Consider the following 23,929-nt stretch of genomic DNA (forward strand, 5'->3'; position numbering starts at 1 on the left):
GTTAGAATATCCAATTACATCAAAATGAATTATAGTTCAAATCATAGTTGAAAGGAACTCCAAAACTCTATTAGGTTATAAGAAATACGGAATTGTAAATTGATTATTTACTAATAAAATAAATTGAATTGAAATTGAATTTGAAAAATTGTCAAATCTCATGGGATTTTGCGGACATTTCCAAATTTTACTAATTTCACGTTGTTTGCGAAATCGATAAGGTTTATTTTGAAGAAAAAAAAAACAATTAAATATTTAGTTTATTTTAATATTAACATTTGATTAATTTGAGGTAAATAAAATAAAATTTAAGCTTCAAATTATGGTTCAAAACATTTGAATGATGTTTTGCAACCATTAGTTTTCTACATATCTGAGTCTTGAGAAAAACATTTTTTCGCAAAAAAATAGATATGATTGAGTGATATTATCCACCTGACCATAGTAAAAGTTACCAACCACATTGCATTTCAATAAATGTTACTTTATTTCTGATCTTTTGCTTCTGTTGCAGTTGATTTTTTTCTTCTGTTTGTTTGTTACGTGTACAGATTGAATAGATAGAAAGAGTTTGTTTTTTTTTGTTGTTGCCACCTTTTTTCCGTGGCTTCCGCGCCGCTTGTTTTCCTCATCTAATTGATTTTGTTTTGTTTTCAGTTGCTTCAGGTTCTGTTCGCTTGTTTGCTAGCTTTTACATTTTTTTCCGCAGATTTGCGGATTAATTTTGATTTGCTTTTTCGTACGTTTATTTCAATCGAAATTTTCGATTGTTTTAACCCTTCCTTTTTTGGTTGTTTGCTTTTTTCTCTGAAAGTCGTGATTATGTACATGTCACACTAAAAAGTTTGAGTTTTTTTTCTGCCTCCCGCGTGCTTCTGCTAGTGATGGGAAATTCTATTCGAGTTGATTCTATCTGCGGCTGCTACCTTCTCTTTCTCGCATGCTCACACACACACAGATCGTCTTAAATTGATAGAGACACTAAAAAAGAGAGTAAGGAAAGAGCTTCTTTTTTTTGCTTGTTTCTTGACAGTTTTTTTTTAAATGAAGGTGCACTGTATGAGAGAGAGTGTGTGTGAGTGTGGTTTTTATGATCTTTTTTCTTTAAATTTGCTCTCTTTTCCCGTTGCGGAAAACTGCCAATCAGTCTGAGATGCACGGTTTTTTCCGGGGTTTAGTTTGATGATGACGACGATGATGGTGTGCTTTTTCTTCCCTTTTCTCTAGACGTATTTACAGACTTTTTTTTATTGCATTATATTCGAGGGAAACTTTTCAATCTGCCTTTCTTGCTCAGACATGTGAGTTTTCTTTTTCCTTCTGTCTTACATAAAATTCCCTATAAATTTGATATGATTTTTATCTTCTCATCGTCAATTCGATTTCTGCCTTGACTTGAGCTGAGCTGAAAATCGATTACACCAGGAAGAAATGTTCCCTCCCTTCGGGAACAAAAGCTCCAGCTTCTTCTAACTACCTTTTACTGATTCCGATGATGATGCTGCTGCTGACGATGGTTGGTTGGTTGCACTCTGGCAGGTAGGTAAACCAATCGAACCAGATTCCGGAAAACCGACTTCTGGAGTGAGTCGGGGAACCTGCTGACTAGGGCAAAATGCCCCTGAAGTTAGACCATCCCAGGCCAGGAAGCTGTTTGCACACTAATGTTATCAATTATTTAAGGGTGGTTCTTTCAATATCTCCCCCATCCCCATCCCATTTTGAGACTAGAAAAGAGGGAGTTCCTTTTTCGAAAAGCTCAAAAGTGAAAAGCTTCTTTTGTTCTGGAAGTTTTGTCGTCGTCGTCGCCGCTGGGAAGGGGCGAGTGCTTTTACTTTGATTGCAAAATTATGCACAGGGAAAAGTTTGCCCCCTTCCCACTTTTTCTCGCAGTAGCCTCCCCCGCTCATTGGAAGTTAATTAAATTAATTAAAATAATGATAACGATAACAGTTTCCTTTCGTCCTGGTCGACCAACGTCGGCACAGAATGGGTTGGGTTGGTGGACGAAGAAAATGGCACTTTGTTTGGGATTCTTTTTTTGTGTTGGAAACTTCTTTTTATTTCCAGAAAGTTGGGTAATTAAGGGTGGTATGCAGATTGGGTGTATAATATTTTGCGAAAGTGATGGAAAAAATAAATTGAATTTTTTCAGAGAAAAAAAATATTTTTATTTTTAAATTTTCAGCCTTGACTTCAAATGGAAAATTCGAAAAAATAGTCGATTCATAATAACAATGTCAAATCTACAAATAACCCAGGGCGATAAGGTTATGTGCATGACTTTGGCTCAAAATTTGCCTTACATTAGTGGCCGTAATATAAATAAACATTTTTTTATATTTTTAATTTTCTCTTTTTTAATATCAACTTTGAGTTCTGCGACCTCAATTTAGTCAAATATGAGAGATTAATTGCCTGTTATAAATTGAAAGCCGGGAACCGTGGTGTAGGGGTAAGCGTGATTGCCTCTCACCCAGTCGGCCTGGGTTCGATCCCAGACGGTCCCGGTGGCATTTTTCGAGACGAGATTTGTCTGATCACGCCTTCCATCGGACGGGAAGTAAATGTTGGCCTAAAAAAAAAGGTTAGGTCGTTAGCTCAGTCCAGGTGTAGGAGTCGTCTCCCAGGGTCCTGCCTCGGTGGAGTCGCTGGTAGGCAGTTGGACTAACAATCCAAAGGTCGTCAGTTCGAATCCCGGGGTGGATGGAAGCTAAGGTGTAAAAAGAGGTTTGCAATTGCCTCAACAATCAAGCCTTCGGACACCTAGTTTCGAGTAGGAATCTCGCAATCGAGAACGCCAGGCAATGCTGTAGAGCGAATAATTTGATTTTTTTTTTGACATTGAAAAATGCAATTTTTAAATATTCCATCATCGTCATTTTTGTCGAAGTGAAATTGTGTATGCTTTTTCACTTTTGTATAACTTTGTTGAAATCTGCTTAAACTTTCACAAAAAAACGTATTTTTTCGAAAATACCAGAATTTTCAAAATTTTCAATATGGTTATCAACCGAAGGTAAATTTTGTATGCGTTTTCACTTTATTAGAGTTTTTTATGTTGTTTTCACAAAACGTATTTATTTCAAATATACTCATATTTTAAAATTTGAAAATCGAAATTTGGCATGCATTTTCATATCATTAGAGTCGTTTTTGAAAAATACTCAAATTTTCAAATTCGGTTTTATTGGTGAATAATCAGATACAATAAGTTCTTTTAAGGTACAAAACAGAGTTTTGGAGTTCCTTTCAGCTGTGTGTTACATCATAATCCATTTTGGAACAGTTATTGCTTGTAAATAAAGGTGTTGCCAAGAGTAAGAAAAATAAAGAAAAAAAAAACTTACTAAAATTGCAAGGGAAAGGGGATAGAAATAGAGAAAGCTTAAAAACTAGATCACAATTTTTTATCCTTTATAGATGTGCTTAATCATCAGCTCCCCGAGGGCTAGAAATTGCTCCGCCTTGTTACGGCAGGTCCGAAACTGCGTCATCATCTCCCCTGCGAGAGCAAAGAACTCCGGCAGGGTAAAGAGATCTTCCCCGGTGACTCCTTGCTGGGTCGCATCGCCGCTACCGGCAGCGACCACGCTTGCAAACGACCGCCCCCATCCAGGAGGGACCGCTGGGTTGTCCGCTGGAACCGTACGCTGGCCAGCTGCAGGAACGGCTGCGCTCGTACTTCGCTGAGGAGGATGGGACGCTGCTGCTTTCTTCTTCCTCTTTTCCTGCTCCTCTAGGTAGGCCTTGCGCGCGACGCATCCGTGGTAATTACCGGTATGGTTACCACCGCAGTTCGCGCACTTTACGCGCGGCTTGGTTTGTTCTGCGTTTTCCCCCAAGTCCGCCTTTCGTGGCAGTGCGCACACCTCCGAGAGGTGTGACTCACCGCACTTCACGCAGCGGGGCTGGAGGTTGCAGTTCCGCGAGCCGTGGCCGAATTTCTGGCATCGGTGACATTGCGCTGCGTCTGTCGGATTTTTGGAGTAAAACCGCCAGTTTACCCAAAAACCGTCCAACGCCTTAGTCCGCCGCAGGTCTTGAAGTTTGACGGTGCCGCGATCGAAGTACAACAGGTACAGTGTGTGTGTGTACCTGTGACGGTTGTCTTCCGCGAGAGGACTTTTATGTCTCGCGGCGTTATTCCGACACCCGAGAGGTGCTCCTTGAGGACGGAGGTCGGGCGGTCTTGGTACCCCTGCAAGACGACCTTAACAGCGGTCTTCTGCACGGGGTCGAATGTGTAGAACTTGAAGTTTTTATGCTTCAATTTCTCCACAACCAGGTCGAAGTTCTTTTGGTCAAACGTGAACACTTGCACTGACGATTTACCTATTTTGAGGCAGTACACGAGGCCTTCCAGCTGCTCGTCAACATCGTCCGCCAACGTGTCCAAAACGAAAATTGGTGGTGGTCGTCGTTCCTTCGGAGTACCGTAAACTGGGGTGACTTTGATAGCCCGGGGTGACTTTGATAGGTTTTTCAAATGCCCGTCAAATTAATATTTGAACATTTTTGAGAAATTTGAGTATGTAGGCATTAAGGGATAGCTTATGATCGAACATATATGCATAAATGAGACTGTTACATTGGATGTATAAAAATGAGTGGCCAAATCAAATTTCTATCAATGTCACCCCGGGCTATCAAAGTCACCCCAGTTTACGGTAATTACTTTTTTTGGCGAAATCACTTACTTCCGTGCACGACCATCGTCGTCGTCGTCGTCGGTAGTGCTACCGTCGGTGTTGTTGTTGTTGCTTTCCTCGTCACTCAGTCTCGCGAACTTGTTACTGGTGGGAATGTTGGCGGATGTTGAAGCGCCATCGGTCGACGGATTGCCGGAAGTAGCTGAACGGAGCCTTATAGGGCTGCGGCCCTAGACACGGTAATTAGGGTGTAATAACTTGGGGTCGAATCCTTTGGCGTACACACTCCCCGGCGCGATGGCGGTCGACGCTGCGTTGGTTTGTTTACCTTTTTGCACACGGCCGGTAGACGAACTTCGCGGGTTTTTCGAGGCCGCACTCGAACTGCCACGGCCACGGCCGGCCCTTGGCATGCTGTTGGAGCAAACTCGCGGCTAATCACGGTAAATTACGGCGAAAAATTTCGAAAAAACGATGGAGCACTGAGCACTTGACTGCTGCTTGCACTCGTGCGTACACGGAGGTGAAAAAAATACTCTAATTCTTATAAAATACCGTTTTTTTCGAAAGTACTCAAATTTTCTTAATTTGAAATATGGGTATCAAACGAAGCGAAATTTGGCATGCTTTTTTACTTTTTTTTTTGAAAATACTGAAATTTTCACAAAAGCCCGTATTTTTCAAAAATACTCTAATTTTCAAAATTTTGTGAACATTTTAATTTTGAGCAAAACAAACTCTAATAAAATGAAACTGCTTTCAAAATTTTGCTTCGTTTGATACCCATATTGCAATTTTTGATAATTTGAGTATTTTGAAAAAAAAAACATTTTGTGAAGAACTTAAATAAGGTGAAAAGCATACAAAATTTCGCAAATGGCAAATATTGAAAATTTGAGTATTTCCGAAAAATACGATATTATTGCGGGCGTCAATAATTAGAGTTCACGCGCGGTGATACGACCGCAAGGTAATGGTCGCATGACAGCCGCATGACAACCGCAGAACAAATTTTTGGCTGTTGTCAAAGGTTGCCTTGAGTTTTCAGCTGACTTTTTGGAAAATATTCAAAACAAACCAAGTTGACAGCCAAATCAACGCAGAATTCAGTTCAACTTGCTGATTTTTACTCTGCGGTAGTTAGGCGGCAATAATCTCCTGTCACTCACAGCGAAGGAGAAACGTGATTTCATCTCGCAATAAGTAATATTTTACGAAAATTAAATGTTTTAATAAAAAAAACTCTAATGAAATATAATTAAATTTCGCTTCGCTATGGGTATCAAACCCATATTGCTATTCATATTGAGTATTCATACTTTGAAACTTACTACATTTTCAAAAAATATATTCTTAGTGAAAGCATTGAAAATTTAACATGACATGGATGAATTAAGTCGATTTTAGTAAGATTTTAAAAATGAGTTATCGTCCATTTCGCCGATAATAAGAGACTATAAGAAAATGCGAAAAATAAATCGAAACTTCACACAGTCAAGGTTTCGAATAATCGAGTCTGGACGGTCTTTCAAAAGTGATAGTTTCCAAAAAATATAATTTCTGTACCAGATTTTGTAACTCTAATTCCTTTTTCCTTAAAATTCATAAAAATAAAAAAGATATTTTTGGACATTCAATCCTTAAAAAAGGGTTCCAATATCCCGTTTTAAAGATCAGAAATCACTAGCTAGTAGCCGTTCACCGCTTGTTACAGTTTAACATTTTTGGTCATTCACTGCCCTAGATTCGGAATAATAAAATAAAAAAAATATATAAAAATTGTTGTATTAAAATGCGTTTTACACCAGTCCAGTTGTTTTACAATCATTGGTTTTCAAAATACAGACGACACTCCGGCTGTCAATATTTCAGGAACCATCGAAGAAGAGAACCATCAATTCACAGAATGATGCTAAATGCAAAGACTCAAACAAATGTCAAACATTCTTCAAAGCTTCGTTTCGCAATGAAATTTACAGATCTATGCAGACCATGAGAAAATGAAATTAACGACAACCGGATGAGATTTATAAAGCAAAAAGAATCAAAGGGACCGTCGACGGAGAGATCCTTCATGCAAGAGAAAATATCGAGAAATCAGAATCGAAGTATGCTGAGACTGGTAGATGGAGCAATATTGAGATCGAGAAAATTGACAACCAGAGAGTCAACTGTATTCAAGCATTGACGAAAAAAAATCCTTCGATTTTTTTTTGCTGTTGTGCGCATTGGAAATCTACAAAAAAATAAAATAATTTTGAATAAGGCCAAACATGTTGAATATGATATCAACGCAGGAAAATTTATTTCAAATGGTTTCAATTCAACTTATTAGAATTCTATTTCCATAAAATTTTTAAAAATATTTCTTTTTGGAAAAATAGGTTTTTGCCCTTTTTGACCCCCCTTCCCCCTCAAATGAAAATATTTAAAATTGGAGAATTTATTCAATCCTGTTTAAAATAAATTTAACCGTATATTATATAAATAATGTTGAAGTTTATTCTTAAACTGTGGTTTCAAGCTGAGCACTGCATACCACCCTGTTGAAATTCCTCCCAACCAAGATCAAACTTTTTCCGTACATCATCAATGTTCCCGCCAAGTTTTAAACAGAAAGTGACTTTATAGTTTCAACCTTCCCTCAGCGGAGTTTTTTTTTCAGTATTCCCTTCCTTCCTTTTTTCCAACCCCCAGAGAACAAGACGAATCCATTTCTTTTCCCTCCAAAGTTCGACACACACACTTTTCCACCAGTTGATTTCCGCTTCCAGCTTCCTGACCTGGTTTTCTGGGATTTCTGACTTAAGAATGAAACAAAAAATCGCAAAAAGAAAGGAAATAAAACTTTACATTGGCAAACTTTGCTCATTTCGCGGGATCGCTCTTCTCAGTTAGATATCTTTGAATTTTTCAATAAAGTAGAATGACACAAAAAAAAGAAATTCTGCTACAACTGAACACAAACTTTTGCTAACTTCTGGCTTTAATTACCTCCTAGCAAATCGTATCGTCATCGCCTTCGCTCATTATTGCTGATTTTTTCTCCTTTCTTCGAAAGCAAAGATAAAACCCAAAACGAAACTGCAGCAGCTGCCCTAATGCGACTTCTTTAGTTTTCAATAATATTAACCGGGAAAGGGAGACAGGTTTTTTTTTTTCATCTAATATAATTTAAACAGTTTCAACTATCACAATCAGTTACAGAACTTCAACTCATTTCGTGGCTGAGTTTTTCTCAAACTTTTTCAATAATGTGTGTGGTGTTTTCGGGAAATTTCTCTATTTCTTGACTTGCGCACAGTAACAGAAGCGACTTATTTCTCTAATAACTGTTTTTTTTTGTTAACAAAATTTAATGTTACGTTTTTTTAATACTTACAAATAGATAATAGCACTGGGAACGAATCAGAAATTAAACAATTAGCAGAACAATTTTTTAGAGTTCAACAAAACAGCGTGCTTCTTTTTCTTACCTTTTCCTCAAATTTACCTCAATTACTTTCTCTCATAATGTGTGAATATTTACATCGAGGGCGTGAAGGTCCCTTAATTGCTGTTAGTAAAATAATACTTTTCATTTCTCTACAAGCCAAGCGTCAGGTCCAAGTTCCAAGTTTACGCCAGCGAGTGCACCTTGGCCGACAGGCAGTTGTGCAGGACAAAGACCACCGGCTTTGGACAGCACTCCATGTCGAGTTCCTGGAGAAAATTTCAACCAGTCAATCCAAATTCTTATAATTTTCGATAGTACTCACAATTTCCGCACCCCCGCTGCCATCCTCCAGCCCGCCGGCAAAGTCCAAAAACAGCAGCTTGTTCCCGTCGTCGGCGGAACCTTTAAGCTTGTCGAACGGAAACGACCAGAGGGCCTTGGTGATGGGGGCGCCGCTGCCCACGAGCGACGAATCCAGCAGCGTGAAGCCCCGGTCCAGGTGGACGATTAATTGACAGGGGCGGCCCTGAAATGAAGAACAAAATTGTAAATATGAATTTGATGAAACATTTGAGTTTTATTATGTTTCAGCAATATTTCTTCATGTTGTTATCAGGATACATTTATTTGTTACCAAATTGGAGTGGTTCTCCAAATTTTTCAATTGAGGATGATAAAATTAGGAGGTGCGCATGGTTGCTCAACATGATTCCAAAGCATTTAAATACAAATTCATGATTTTATTTATTTGCAGAGAATTCATTAAAATTCAACTCTTTCGATTGGATCGTGTTAAGGGAGCCTAAATCTAGCATACCTTGATGAAACTGAAGCGTTTACTGACATCAACTTCTAAACTGTCGAGTTGTGTAATAACATTCTGTGAATCTATACTTTTCAGATTCAAAAAATAAATAAAATTATTCCGAAGATAACTGTTTAAAATAAGATATTTATTAGATTTGTATAGTGAATTTCATTGTAAATAGATTTGTTAAAAATACTTTTTTGAAGAATATCGATTTTCTAAAACGTTTCCCCTATCACAAAAAAAAACATTTTTCTAATCATCTGCCAGGGCAAACAATCTAGAGTTTTTTTTAAAGGTCCTATCAACTAATGCCTTTCATATGTTTATGTGCCCTATTTAAAAAAAACTCTAGAAATATACCAAGCAACAAATTTGATGCATTTTGTTACTGTTGCATACAACTAATAAATTGCACGCAACATGTATGAAAAACAAACTGACCTAAAAGGATCCTAGAGCCCTATGTTAATTTTTATGTACAAAGATAAAAAAAACACGATTAAAAACCATTTCTGATCACTTTTTTTCATTTTATTGCAAAACAATAAATTGAAAAGACGTTTCTCCTAAGAACGAGCTGTCAAGTAGGACCTTTTCCACGAAGTTAATTTTTAAAAATTGATTAAAATTCAATTTTAAATCTTTGCAGTCGTACAAAGGGTCAAACTCAGAAAAATAAGCTATATCGTTGTGAACAATAATATCAATAATTTAAGCTAAATTTTAGGACACAATTCTCCAAACAAACTTTGGAGAAAAACCATTCGACCGGAAATATTCAAATTGCGCGTGATTCTGAGAACCTTCTCAGGTTTGCCTTTCTATGAATTCTGAAATAATAGAGTTTTCGAGATGCGAAATTAAACTATTTCTGTTTAGTCAATTACAAACAAATTTCATAAAAAAATTTATATTTCATTGTAAATTACAAACTTGGTAACGTAAGTCAAAGTGACGTCAATATTGCGTAGTTTTTGGGTAAAAACAAAAAAAAACTATTTTTTCCTGTTTCTTTTTTATGTGATTGCATCCCCAGATCTAGTTATAAAAAAATGTAAAGTTTCAAACATTGGCGTCGAGAAGCACTTTGAAAGGAAAGTCGAAAAATTGCTAGGTTTTCTAAATAAAACTTTAGGTACATTGATCTCGATTGATTGTTCGGTTGATTTCGTTTATATTTTTTTCCTTTTAAATTGAGGTAAATTTTTCAGATTTTGTTTAAAAGAAAAAAAAATCTTACTGTTACAAAATCTAAAAGGCTTTCCATTTTTAAATAACCTAGATTATTAAACTAAATTAAATGGTCTAAAATCGTGTAAAATTCTAGTTTTTTTACATATTGTTCATTCGAATGGCACAGAATTAAAATTTCATTTGACCATCGATAATAAATTCCTTTGCTATCAGATTTATATTATAACCTTGGCAACTCCGGCAAAATAAATTGGAATTTAAATTTCATGGAGACAATTGTAGTTTTAATTTGATGAATTAATGCTTTTTGTGGAAAGTTTCGCAGATCGAGCCAAAAATTTTATGGTCTATTGATTAAGCAAAAATAGATAAATAACGTCATCTGGGGCGAATTGGGGCAGCTATTTTAGCCTTGTTACTGCACAATAGTTGGGAATTTTTGATAAGTTTCGAATCGAACAGACACAGAACAACACAAATAGAGCATCGTTTTCCAAAATTTCAAGCTTTTATGTAATCTAAAAACTACTACAGTCCAGACTCGATTATCCGAAGCCTCGATTATCCGAAGGTTTGTATGAGACTTCGAATCACGAACAAAAATGTTTTTTCGTTTTTTTTTTCTCTTTCTTGTTTTAAACATTAAATTCGAGTTCTGCGACCCCATTTAGTAAAATTTGAATAGTTGATTGCTCATTAAATGATAAAATGCATTTTTTCAATATTTCGTCACCGCCATATTGGCCGCCATCTGGGATTAAAAAAAAATGTAAATCACTTTAGCGTAGTATGCGAGTATGGACTTTATCTATATTTAGACCGTAGTCCCGATTCGCCCCAGTTAAAGGTAGCCAAAATTTACGCAACATCCTTGCATATTAGGCAATTAAGTCAAAATTATGTTTTTGTTGATTTAAAAAAAAAAATGAAAAAAAAATCCTTACTGTTAAAAAATCCAAAAGGCTTGCCAATTTTTTTAAAATAATATTAAATTTAAAAATCGAGTTTTCACTTGCTTGGTTAAAATAAGCAAAAATTGTGAAAATTTTATTTTTTAGGAGTAATAATGTATGCTTTTATAAACTTTGGAATCATAGAGTTAAAAGAAGACCAATTATGGCACATAATTTAAAAAATGTTGTAAAATATCTTTTTTTTAATCATATCATTTGTCAATTTGGAAAAAAAGATCGTAAAATTAAGTGGAAATGTTTTTTTTTCTATAAAAATGATGAAGTTTTGGAATTTTGGTTTCTTTAGAAGAATAGTTGCAAATTGGAGGAGGCAATTTTGGCTTGGTTGAAAATAAGGGTGGTTTACGATTAGGGCGTTTTGGAAAGTCTAACTGTGGTCTAACGTTCGAGGAATATTGTTGAGCCTTTTTTTTCTTCTAGTAAATTGTTGGGCTTGCCAATCCAAGCAACTTTGTCGAAGACACCAACAATTTATCTCGCACTTATTCCAGAGCAACAAACCCACAAACATAAGTTTTTTTTTAACGCGATTCAGGGTTTTGGAGAAAAGTGATGTCTGAGCACTTTAAGAGATCATTAAAACAAACATTTTCGTTTTTGAAAAACATATTTTGGACTAAAGGGTCGAAGTTATAGCCATTTTAAGGTAGCACCAAAAAGCGTTAAACAAAATCTAAGTGGTATTCTTCTTTAAACTCGAGATATCTTCATTTGAAAATGTCTAAATTTCAAAAGAAAAAAATGTATGGGACCACTCTAACGAAATTTGAAAATTTCCCAAATGTATCTTTTTCCTTGTAACTTCACCCGTTGAATCTGAATCTGCTCTCAAGATTGAGTCAAAGCGTAAAAATTTCGATTTTTGGTCATATGTTGGGTCCCATAAAAACACAAAATATGACCACCTGTCAACCTATAACCTATTCACCAATTAAGTCAGGCCAGTTGAAAAATCCGTACCAAAAACCAAAATTTCACCGACATCATTTTAAAAAAAAAGAAGAAAACGTTAAAACCTCAGAGGCGTGTCCTCGATCCTTGGAGAGTGCCGTGAGCTGTAATCAAACTTCAAAGTGCTGATGAGTACATGAAACTCCTATTTCGATTGACTCACATTTTCAACACTTTATTCATTGGTTGGTTAATTGAAAATTGTAGCTTTTACAAACCGCTAGTAGAAAAGAAAAAAAGCCCAATCATGCTGTTCATTTAAATTGTCAATTAATGACCCCACGACGATTACCCATTCAAGATTATTACATTCAATTGTGCATTCGAAGCTCGAGAGGGGATTCGAAACAATTATACGAAGCCCTTGCACCAATCACGTCATTGAAACAATAATAATAACTCCAAATCGAGCCACATCGAGTTTGAGCCACAAATTGGTTCACAAAACGACGTCCTTTTGGCTTCCCAATATCATCGCCCCATAATAGTATAGAGTAGAGAGGCATTTGCAGCTCTCTGGCTGGAGCTGCTCAAGTGCCAGTGTTGCCATCACAGCAGTATGAGTATCAATTATACGGCAATTGCAAAATATAATAATTAGACGAGGACGACTCTGGTGGTGGAGCTGCTGCTGCTGCTGCTAATGAGATTATCAGATTGTACCTTCCCTCCATTGAAAAGCATACAATCTAGATACAGAACTCACTCTCTAATTTGTGGAACCGTGCCAGAACAGTGCATAAATTTATACCCGGAAAATCGATCGATAAATTGATAATTTTAATTGCCGGTCCGGACTGCTTGGCTAGCCAATCGCTAGTTACAGTAGGCCATGAATTTCCAACTCAAAGCTAACAAAAAAAGTGTCCAGGCGTGGGAAGAGCAGGCTAAAATTGGCACGTTGCAGGGAAAATTTTGATGAAACTCAAAACCACCCCCACGCCGGGTTCAGACGGCCGTCAATCGGCGGACAAAGTGGCGCCAATTTAAAGGTCAATTGGGTTTCACCGCCGCTCGAGTTCCGTTGGGGCCACTCTAAATTGGCTCACACATTTCAAGCTCTAACTACGTGCAATTTGAGCGTGGCGAAAATTTTCGTGGAAATCCGTGCAATTTTCCCACGCACGTTCATTATGGAGTAATTTTTAGGAAATAATTTTAGAGTAAAAAAAACTCACCTGATACAAACACCGGAACGAAAATTCCCGCTGGGTGATGATGGCCGTGTGGCAGCCCTGGACGAGGACGCGCGCCCACGCGGCCATGTCGCGGTTCGTCTCCGACCGCAGCCAGTGGCTAAGGACGCCTCGGGTCGTGCCGCACCGCACGCAGAAAATGCTCGACTGGGCGCTCTGTTGAAGGGAGGAGAGGAAAAATTGGTGAAACAGTTTGTTATGTTACTTCAATAAATTAAAAGACTTCAACTTTATAATTCAATATATAATTTAATAAAAATAAAACCAGCAGCATAAATATTTTTTCTAAACAGTTTAAACTGTCAAAATCAACTAAATAGTTAATTACCAAGTTCCTTAAATTAAATAGCTCACAAATTTTATAAAATCATGAAAGTAACATTTGTTTCCCAATTATGTAGGGTGAATTTTCGATACCTTACAAAAATATCTATTTTTCCAAAAAAAAAAAGCTTGACACAAAAAATTGACGTCGGTCATACCCTATAGCTCAAAAGTTGTCGAATTTTGTTCACTAAAACATTTTCTGAAAAATTCTATGAAAAATCTACAACTTTGCCAATCAATCAAAAAGTCCCTTTATGGACAGTTCTTAAATTAGTATGAATACTTGTATAAGGAAGCCAGTGCAAAATTGTTTATTTCAGGGTGGCTCCCTCCGAAAAACCTCGAGAAAACTGGGAAAAAGGCTGAAATTCTACTATCAAACCGTGAAAATTTTAGTTTTGTTGGGTTAAGTGAAAATTCCACAAGATTCTTTAAAATTATAGAAATTTGTTCCTATGCAAGCAATTTGTTTGTTTGATATTTTTTCTTCATGCGTATGTTATTCAGTCCAGACTCGATTATCCAAAGCCTCGATTATCCGAAGTTCGATTATCCGAAGGTTTGTTATGGGACTTCGGATAATCGAATCACGAACATTTTTTTTTCTTTTTCTTGTTTTAAACATCACATTCGAGTTCTACAACCCAATTATAGTTAAATTTGAATAGTTGATTGCCTATTAAATAATAAAATGCATTTTTTCAATATTTCAACACCGCCATATTGGCCGCCATCTTGGATTTAAAAGTTTTAAATCACTTTAACGTAGTTTAGGGGTCATACTTAAGCTCAACAATAAAAAATTAGGCAACGAATTTTTTTTTTCGTGATTCGATTATCCGAAGTGAAGTTTTTCCGAGGCCTTCGGATAATCGAGTCTGGACTGTATATTTTTTTCTAAATTAATAATGTTAGGAATAACAGATTATGATGGAATTGAAAAAAAATATTGTTTGTTTTTGAAATTTGTTTAAAAAATTGCTGCAATGGCAAATGTATTTTTTAAAATTATATTTCGTGTTTTATTTTAAAATATGACATCAAAACTTCATGAAAATGAATATTCAGTTTATGTGTGATTTAGTTTAAATTTAAAAATATTTTTTTTATTTGAATTTTTTTTAGAACTTCTATCAATATCAGCAATTTTGTCGAAGAAACCAAAACGATAAGATTTTTTAAGGGAACCGATTTTTGCACCTTTTTATGATTTTTTCTGTAAACAGTTGTCAAAATTTTATGTAAATTTATATGGATAAACTAATGATGTAACATTGCTTTTTGGCAAAGAGGAAATAGAGGAACAGCATCTAATTCCAGCGTGCCTCTAATGTTGGCAGGTCAGAACTTTGACATTCAATTAAAGCGTTTTCAACTGAAATCGAGTGATAAATAGCTCAATGAGAAGTGAGCAAGCAAGTTTCTATCAAAAGTTTTGCAAAATTGGTTGTTTAAATAGTGAAAATCAGCAAATTGGATGGAGTTAGGAGCGAGCTTAACCTGCCAAACATACGAGAATTTCCCCTACTTGTGTAATTTCCGCCAGTTAAAAAATATTTTGTTAAAGAAGTTTCAAAATCTCGAAAGATTAAAAGTTTTTTCATTAATTTATTTAAATTTTAATTTAAAAAATCTTCTCTTCTCCAATTTGGTAACATCAATTTTAAATAAAAAATTACTTTCAAAAAGAACTTAAATGCTTTCAATTAATAATTTAAACAATTATCTTAAACAAAACAAAGTTTTATTGATTTTGCCATCAGGAAAATTTAAGGGCATGCAGATAAAAATCCCAAACTTTATAGAAATTAGGATATTGGATTGAAAACCAATCACAACTGGTTCTCTTCAAACTAGTGCTAACGACCTTTTAAAAGTTATCCTGGAAAATAAAAATGTAAAAAACAACCTTGATAAATGTAAGCATTTGTTGGTGTTTTGATACTCAGATCGGAATAAAAAACATTTGTATTTGATGTACCGTAAACCGGGCTGACATTGATAGAATGACATTTTTGGATTTTTTTCCAATTGTTAAGGTTTTTCTCAAGATTATTACACAGTGCACACAAAGTCCATGCACAATTTTTGAAAAAAATGTATTTTCAATTGTGTTTAACAAAATAGTTCCGTTAAAATTTGTTGGTTTGAATTTCGGGGTGACATGGTGAGTCATAATTTTCTTGTTAAAATCAGATTCAAGGTGTTCAAACTTTATTTTTACGTCAAATGTACCATCACTAAGGTAGCTGATAAAGCTTTTAAGAAAAAAATAATCAATGTTTATATTAAGTCAACTAAGGTTATAAGTCTGAATTTGGCCCGCAATTCGCTAACACTAGTTTTGTTTATAAAATTATTGATTTATATCACACATACACACATTACATTTTCACCTGAATTTAAGCAGGAATCGAAAGTTTTCACATTTTATACGAAATGCCTAGAAATTCGGATTTTTTTTAAATTATGTTTCTCAAACCTATCTTCTACGGTACAAACATTTCGGAAAAATACCTGTTGATCTGGGGAGAAACCCGGGAATTGCATAACCAAAATTTGGTGGCCATCATGACCGTTTATTTCGACTTAAGGAATCAGAATGAAAAAAGTTTCATCCGAACGAAAAATATAACAATTTAAAACATTTTTTGTCAAGTTCTAGTGGGCTGCTAAGGTAAGTAACCGCACTTTTTTTCTTAAGAATAGAAAATAAAGTGTTGTTATGAAACAGTTATAAAAATTCTTTAATTGAAATTTTAAATAAAATTGGCAAAAGCCGTTAAAAAACAAAAAAGGGTTGACTTAAAAAAAAATGGATGGATTATTGGTCAAAAATGATATGAAATATGATTATGATATGATATAATTGTTTTTTACGTTTTTTGCCTTTCTTACTAAAGAAAGGTATAGGTTTTACTTTAAGCCAGGACGTCATTTCCATCTTCGTAAATATGTCGATTCAGCATGAATTTTAATCGGAAAAATCGTCAAAAAATCACACTGCATCGATTTTCGACGCTCTATCGATTCACCTTGACAGAACTCGTCTATCTCCAACCCTCGAATTTTGAGAAAATAAATTCCGTGGAGGTTGAGTGATGTTCGTATGTGGTAAAATTTTGCTAAATTTTGTGTCGCGCCGTTCTCAGCTCCCATATATCCGATTTCGATTCTTCTAAATGCAGATGAAAGCTAGTGTGCTGAACCTGGGTGAGTTGCCGCGCAAATTTCGAAATATCCATCTGTTATCGGATGCGGCCAGACTTTTCAACAAAATACACAGTTTTCAAATGAAAATATGGTCAATTTTTTTCATTTTCATATTTTTTATTTATCTCAAAAATTGCATTTTTTGAGCTCTGCAACCTCCCAAATTTTCATCCAGATCCATAATCTGGTTCTGGAGTTAGAGCCGTTTGATTAACCTACCAAAAGAAAAAAAATACCTAAAAAAAGGTAAAAGCCCACCTGGTGACCTTCGCCAACATTTTTCATTTCTGATTTTATTCAAAATTTCTTGCTACATTCATAGTACAGACCATGAGTGAGCATCTGAAACAAATTCGACATCGATCGGCAATCCCGATCAATTTTTAGAACGATTTACTTTTTGCCTTTCTTACTAAAGAAAGGTATAGGTTTTACTTTAAGCCAGGACGTCATTTCCATCTTCGTAAATATGTCGATTCAGCATGAATTTTAATCGGAAAAATCGTCAAAAAATCACACTGCATCGATTTTCGACGCTTCGTCGCCAAGTCGATAAGTTGTCAAGTTGAGCTTCGAATACTGGCGCGAGAATGCTGGCGCATATATTTGCTGGCTCGACTTATACTCGTTTGTAGTAGCTTGTCTACCGATGTTTCCTACAACATGTAGGATATCGTAGCTTTTCGGTTTCTTTTGCCCTGTTTGTTTTTGCATAACTGTCCAATGTTTATGCAAAAACTTTTGTGACATAGGACATTCATCCGGCTACAATCTATTTGTTTTCCGTGGGCTCCAAAAATCGCCTAAAAGTAGACTCATTTTTTTCGTGATTTCGTAAGTTTATTTAACAGGGTTCATTGGATTCCAATAGGAGCTTTCTAAGCTTTTCATCGTTTATATCGTTTTCAAAGTTTTCAATGCTGGTGACGCCAATGGCTTTCTACCTAAGGTACTCGTGATTGAGTGTGTAGTGGTGCGGTTGTAAAAATAGCTATCTCTGACTCTGTCACATTCGTAGAAGCTGAATGGCTATCTTCCCTGCACCGTGCGGCACACGCGGTTCACTTATACCTCGGGTTTTTTTTGCGCCTACCGCGGTGTGCGTTGTCACTGGCGCATGTGAAGCTTGCTATGCTCGCGTTTGTCATAAACGCTTGTTTGATTAAGAATATGTACGATTAAAAATATTCTTTTGGTGAAAATGGCGTTTTTTGTTTCTTTTGGAAATCATATCATTTATAATACTTTGCTTTCATCATAAGACTTTCTTCTTCTTCTAAACAAAGTAAATGTTATGAATTGAAAGAAGTACCATCGTTATATTCTTTAGTAAGAAAGGCTCTATCTCACCCCAGGTGGGATTAAATCGGGTTTTTTTTACAAATAAGGGGTAAAAATTTATATTATCAAACATGGTTTTGTATAGAAGCATTAAAAAATTAGTCAAAGTTAACTGACCTTCTGAACAGAGAAAAATGATAATTTATAAAAAAAAATTAGGAAAATTGAACAAAAATTAAGTGCAACTCAATATGTACTGGAAATATCTCCTACCGAATTCGAACCCACGGTGGAAGTATTGCCGGCGCCAGCCAACCGCGTAGTCACCAGGGGGCAGCACTCAAACGGTCTGCTCCAGGCCTCCACCGACCAGGGGGCGCTCTCGTATAATCTGGAAAGATAGAGGAAAAACAAAAGAATATCGGTTATTCACTCAAGAGAAGAAAAAAAAACATGCAAAGGCCATTTCGGGGGCGATGATTATTCATGAATATTCTTCGAATTCAAAATAAACAAAGGTTGTCTGGCAGTCTAAATTTGGCGCCGATGGTAGTAGGCGCGGGTGGAAAAAGAATCTTCAAAGTCGGGCACATTGTTTCGAAAACGCTTTGAATGTTTTTTAGCCCATTGACTTTGAAATTTAACTCCCCCCTCAAGTCACGATCAAAAGGGTTTGGTTTTGGGGCGGGGAAGAAGATGTTTATAAGGCATAATCAAATATGCAAATGTATTGCTTCGCACCCTTTTCCCGTGAAAAAAGAAAAAAAAATCGGTGTGAAAAAAGTTTGAGGAAACTGAATCTCGGTCGTCGCGTTTCCGGTGAAGAACAAAAAACAAGTCTGAAATCCCTTTTTATTTTTGAACAACAAAAAAATCAGTACTTGTAAAGTGAGTTAAAAAGTAAGGCGAGGAGGGGGCACTGATTTTTTTTCCTGGGCGTGATTTGGGACAAGGTTGGTAAATTGAAAATTACGTTGAGAGGAGAGGGGTTCCGACTCTTGATGGCCATTTAATTTGGATAATGTGACCTCACGGCAGCGGGGCCACTTTGGGGCCACCGCCGAGCTGCGTTAGCCCGTTATTATTTTTACATCACGTGAACGAGTGAGGTAAAAAAAATGTGTGTGTGTGAGCAGGGTTGTTACAAAAAAACGGTAATGGCGCAAGTCGTAAAACCATCAGTAAAAAGTGCAATTTTTGCCGTGGTTGGAAGGTTGAAGGTTTTTTTTTTTTTGTTGTAATTTGTAACGTAATTTAAAATTAATTATAGACTGGTTCGGTTAAAGAGCAGTGTTGGAAATTAACCCTAATTGATTCACCATGAGTGCTATGAAGTGGTTTACGATAGATTAATTAGTCAAGTACGACTTCATTAGTTGTAGTGACACTCAATGGGTATTATTAATATTTAATCATATTTAGAAATCATAATTTAATCGAAACCTATCTGATCATTCAGAAAATTTAGGAATTTTTTGTGCAAATTTGTCTGAAGCTTTGTAAGTGCTTTTGCCATGACCAAGAAAGCCATTTTGCATCATTAGATCGATCAAACAAATCGACATACAATATTGGTTACTGTCTAACTGTTACTGTAATTGTGTAATGTAACTGGTAACTGTAATCGTGAAAAAATTGGGTTTGTTTGAGATGACAAAAAGTTTGATATTAGGTAAAAAAACATCATTTCACAGTGTTGCCATAATGTAAAGCCATGATTTTTCAAAGTTGTTAAAAATAAATAAATAAATTGACGTTAGTTTTAAATATAATTTTCAATTTTGAAAACAAAAAAGTATTTTAATATTTTCAAAACCGTTTTCGAGTCAAATCTATTAAAAGTGCCGGTTTTTTATTTGTAAAAGTCATAACTATGCTTGACCACCCCTAAAAATATTGTTTTTTTGAATGATCGGAAAATTTAAAATAAATTTGCTAAAAAACATTTACAGAATTTGTATGAAAAAATTAGATATTTATGAATCTTTCGAGAAGAACTTAAGAGTTTGCTTAAAATGCATATAATTTTTTTATGCCTTTTTGGAGTTTTGAAACCGCTTTGAGTTTGGGTTTTTCAAAAACAACCAAAAAGCAAAAAAATGAAAATTTTGTTTATTGGACATTTTCAAAAAACTCCAGAACTGATTACAAAATTTTAAAACACAATTTGAAATGATATTAGACATGTTTTTTATCTGTTTAACTGTTAGAAAGCCAAAAAATTGAATTAACCCTTTAATTTCAAAATGTAATAGAAAACACTTTTTAAGATCATAGAATATCATACATTTCTCATTTCTTTACATTAAATATCGGTCCTATATTTCCTGAGGTATCGAGATATTTGATTACAATCATAAAAAAAAATAAAAAAAATGATTAAAGGAATTCAACAATATTATTTATGCGATATCGGATAAAATAAAGATCTAATACCAGTACTTAACTTAAATAATAAATTTTTCAAAACATTTGAAAATTTAACAATAAAACATTTTTGTAAAATTTACAACTATTTTAACAATTAATTACATGGTAAAATCTATCATATATTTTATGTGAATATGAAAAATCAAAGTGTTATTGCGAAAATAAAGTTAATTGACAAAACATATCAAAATGGTTTGCAACAAATTTTGAAAAAGAAATTGCAATATCGTATAAATTCATGTTTACTATTTCTCTACAAAAATCTGAAAGTGTTGATCCTTGGGCAAACTTTTTTGAAGCAAATATCATTAAGGGGTTACATACATGTAGAAAATAACAAAATTTCATATTACAGAAAATTCACTTAATTCACATAAAATATGATTTTCAATCACTCCTGAAAGTTTCATGAAGATATTTCGTGACTGAACTGAGTAAGAGACGAATTAAGTTAATAATTTTGCCATGCGCAGAGCGAACTGTCAAACTTTGTAAACGTTTTTCTCTAAACACCGAGTTGATTTACGGGTACCACGATATCTCGAGATGGGATGGACCAAATTGGCTGAAATTTGGGGTGAAGACTCTCAAGACATATTCCGTGTGCATGACGAAGCCCGATTTTGAAATTTTGCTTTTTTTTTAAATACAAAAATCAAAAACTAAAAATTTTTTATATGAAAAACATAAAAATATTGTTATCTTTTTTTAGAATAAAGTTTTTGAAAATAGGTCCTCATCATGCACACAGGACCGGTTCAACGAGTCTTCAACAAAATTTTGAGCCGAATTGGTCAAAGCAGTGTTGAGATATCGTGGCACCCGTTTTTTGAAACTGCTAACTTAAAATAGTTATATCTCGGCAAAGGTGTATCCAAATGTCTTCATATTTATTTTTTTAATAGATGAAAATATTTATTTTGATGCCCTGCAAAAAGATTTCAAAAATAGTTTAAATGTGTGATCATACCAACCTCTGACTTTTTTGAAGATTTACATATATGTAACCCCTTAATATTTAAAAAAAATGGCGGAAAAGTGAAATAAAATGTAAGCGATGTTTTTGAAAAAAAAATATATTTTTTCAAAGTTACAGACAACACGACATTGAGTAACGATAAATGGCAGAGGCAAGTGTGAAAATTTCCCAGCTAAAAATAAAACCCCTTTTCCCTAATCCAACCACAACGTGACAGACAGCTCAACTCCAAATGCAACTCAGCAAGAGAGCAACCTAATGTGGATTAAAATGGCAAGCGGACCTAATCCGGTTTGTTCCCACATACAGAACCCTCCCCTTGGTCTGGCAGCGTGTGCGTGCCGGAAGCTCGTACAAGCGACTTAATATGATTAGCTTTGTGCCCGTCACACGACGTCTGTGGTTGTGGGTGTGTGTGAGTGAGTGAGACGAGCTCACCTTTGAGTTCTTGGCTACCCGTCACCTTGGCTTGGTTGCAATCAATTAGCAAACTATTATGCCTTCAACTTCCCTCCCCTTCTTCTGGCACAAGGACACTCCGGGTTTCCGGGTTCCGGCCGAGTTGTCCAACGTTGGCAAACGGCGACGGTGTTATAATGTTACAAATCAAATTAAACTGACAAATTAATTATGCATTCTATCTCGCTTTCTCCCTCTCTTTCAATGTGTCTTTCTCCTTCTTGAACTGGGGAAGAAATCGAAGGCACTGTTGTCAAAAAAGTGATATCATTTTTTATTAAACTATTAAAAAATTAAAATGTCACTAGAAATTTTGTAAACCCAAAATATCTTTTGAAAATATAAAAAAAAATTTAAACTATTAAATTAATAACATTCTGGCAACACTGCACCGACCAAAGCAAATCAAGTGTCTTCCCCCTCACCGTATTGTGATGTGTGACAACCGAGGTAATCCCATCTTTCAAATGTGCTGCTTTCCCTCCCACACACCCCCAACCAAACAACAGTGTTGCTGCCAAAGTGGCTCAAGTCTCATTTCTCATGGTGCGCGCACCAAAGCAAGCCAGGAGGACCCACATCAGGAACTCTGGCTGCCAGCAAGTGACAACCGCAAATCTCCTCGACATCTGTGTGTGTGGGTGGGTTCTGTCTATTGTCTTGGGACACATCTCTTGGGAAGCTGAGTTCTGGTGGTGGTTTTCGAGGAAAAGTCAAAGAGCGTGACTGTAAATGTGACACATTTCCAGATTTGGGGCGGCGCTGTGTGTGTGTAACAATCAGTCCGGTGGAAAGTGACCATTTTTAGCTTTCCCCCCCTGTTTGGACGAGGGATAAAAGGCCGGAGCTGGTGATTGATTTATTGGGACGACAAATTGTGGGTTTGTTATGGAAATTTGGTCCTTTTCTGGAGACATTTAAAGAATTAAAAGATTAATATGACAAATTAATTGTCTTTCATGAAATTTTTATTGATGGGCAACCTTCAACTTGACCTTATTTTGACAAAAAAATATCTATTTGCGTCTAACTTAATAATTGACTCGATCTGAATGGGATTGTTGATCTAGATCAAAAACGGTAGATTTTCTTGAAATACACTCAGCCCCTGGTGGTCGATCACTTTTTCGTGACGAACTGTCACTTTATATCACGGCACTCACACACACACACTCAAAACAAAAGTTCGTTCGTGTGTGTGAACTCCGTGTAAACACGTGGGGGTGTCAAACTAAAAAGTGACGTTCGTTTTATAACAGTTGGTGTCCAACCATCGGGGTATGAGTGTTATTCGTTATAGTCGAACTGTCAAAAAATAATCACTGTTTCTACTTTTCTGCCACAAAGTTTTGTGTTATCAATGTGTTCAATAATTTGGTAGATTTTTGTCAGTTCGATGCTAACGAATTCATTCAAGAAAATTTACCACGGATCTACCTAAATCAGTTTAACAATGTGGCTCAGGTGTTTAAGATTGTTCGTTGAAACATTGCAAAAAAAATAAATAAATAACAAGCCTTAAGGCCATTGCAAATTTTATTTCCCCACCCCCCCAATTTTATTTCCCAACCCCCCCACTAAAAAATGTTCCAAAAACCAAATCAGAACTTTGACGTTCAAATACAGCTCATGAATGTTTTCAACTGAAATCGATCAATAAATAAATCAATAGGAAGTAAGCAAGCAAGTTTCTATCAACAGTTTTGGGACCATCCATAAACCACGTGGACACTTTTTTGTGAATCTGTTACCACCCCCCACAAAAATAACTTTTTTGTATGGATCCTGGACAACAGCCATACCCCCCCCCCCCTAAAGTGTCCACGTGGTTTATGGATGGTCCCTTTACAAAATAGTGCTTAACGAGTGCTTAACCTGCCAAACATACGAAAATTTCCTCTGCAACGTTTATTTTTATATTTTTAATCAAATAAGTTACTTTTAGACTTTTATATTTTTTTTAATTTTTGGGCTGTACAGATCGGAAAAGACATAAACTTTAGGGGGAAAAAGGTATTTTCATAAT

At 35.6% G+C, this 23,929-nt stretch overlaps 1 protein-coding gene across 1 annotated transcript in view; it reads right to left on the reverse strand.

The window, feature by feature from the left end:
• Positions 1-7,884: 7,884 nt before the first annotated feature.
• Positions 7,885-23,929, reverse strand: part of LOC120430087 (beta-1-syntrophin) — a 373,089-nt gene continuing 357,044 nt past the window's right edge. Inside the window, exons 9-12 of the mRNA XM_052708017.1 lie at positions 18,309-18,426; positions 13,197-13,370; positions 8,411-8,614; positions 7,885-8,354 (exon numbers count right to left, since the gene is read on the reverse strand). Coding sequence (XP_052563977.1) covers positions 8,271-8,354; positions 8,411-8,614; positions 13,197-13,370; positions 18,309-18,426 — 580 coding nt within the window. The 3' untranslated portion in view covers positions 7,885-8,270. The remainder of the gene's footprint in view (positions 8,355-8,410; positions 8,615-13,196; positions 13,371-18,308; positions 18,427-23,929) is intronic.

Source organism: Culex pipiens, chromosome 2 (assembly GCF_016801865.2).
Source record: "Culex pipiens pallens isolate TS chromosome 2, TS_CPP_V2, whole genome shotgun sequence".
Lineage (NCBI taxonomy): Eukaryota > Metazoa > Arthropoda > Insecta > Diptera > Culicidae > Culex > Culex pipiens.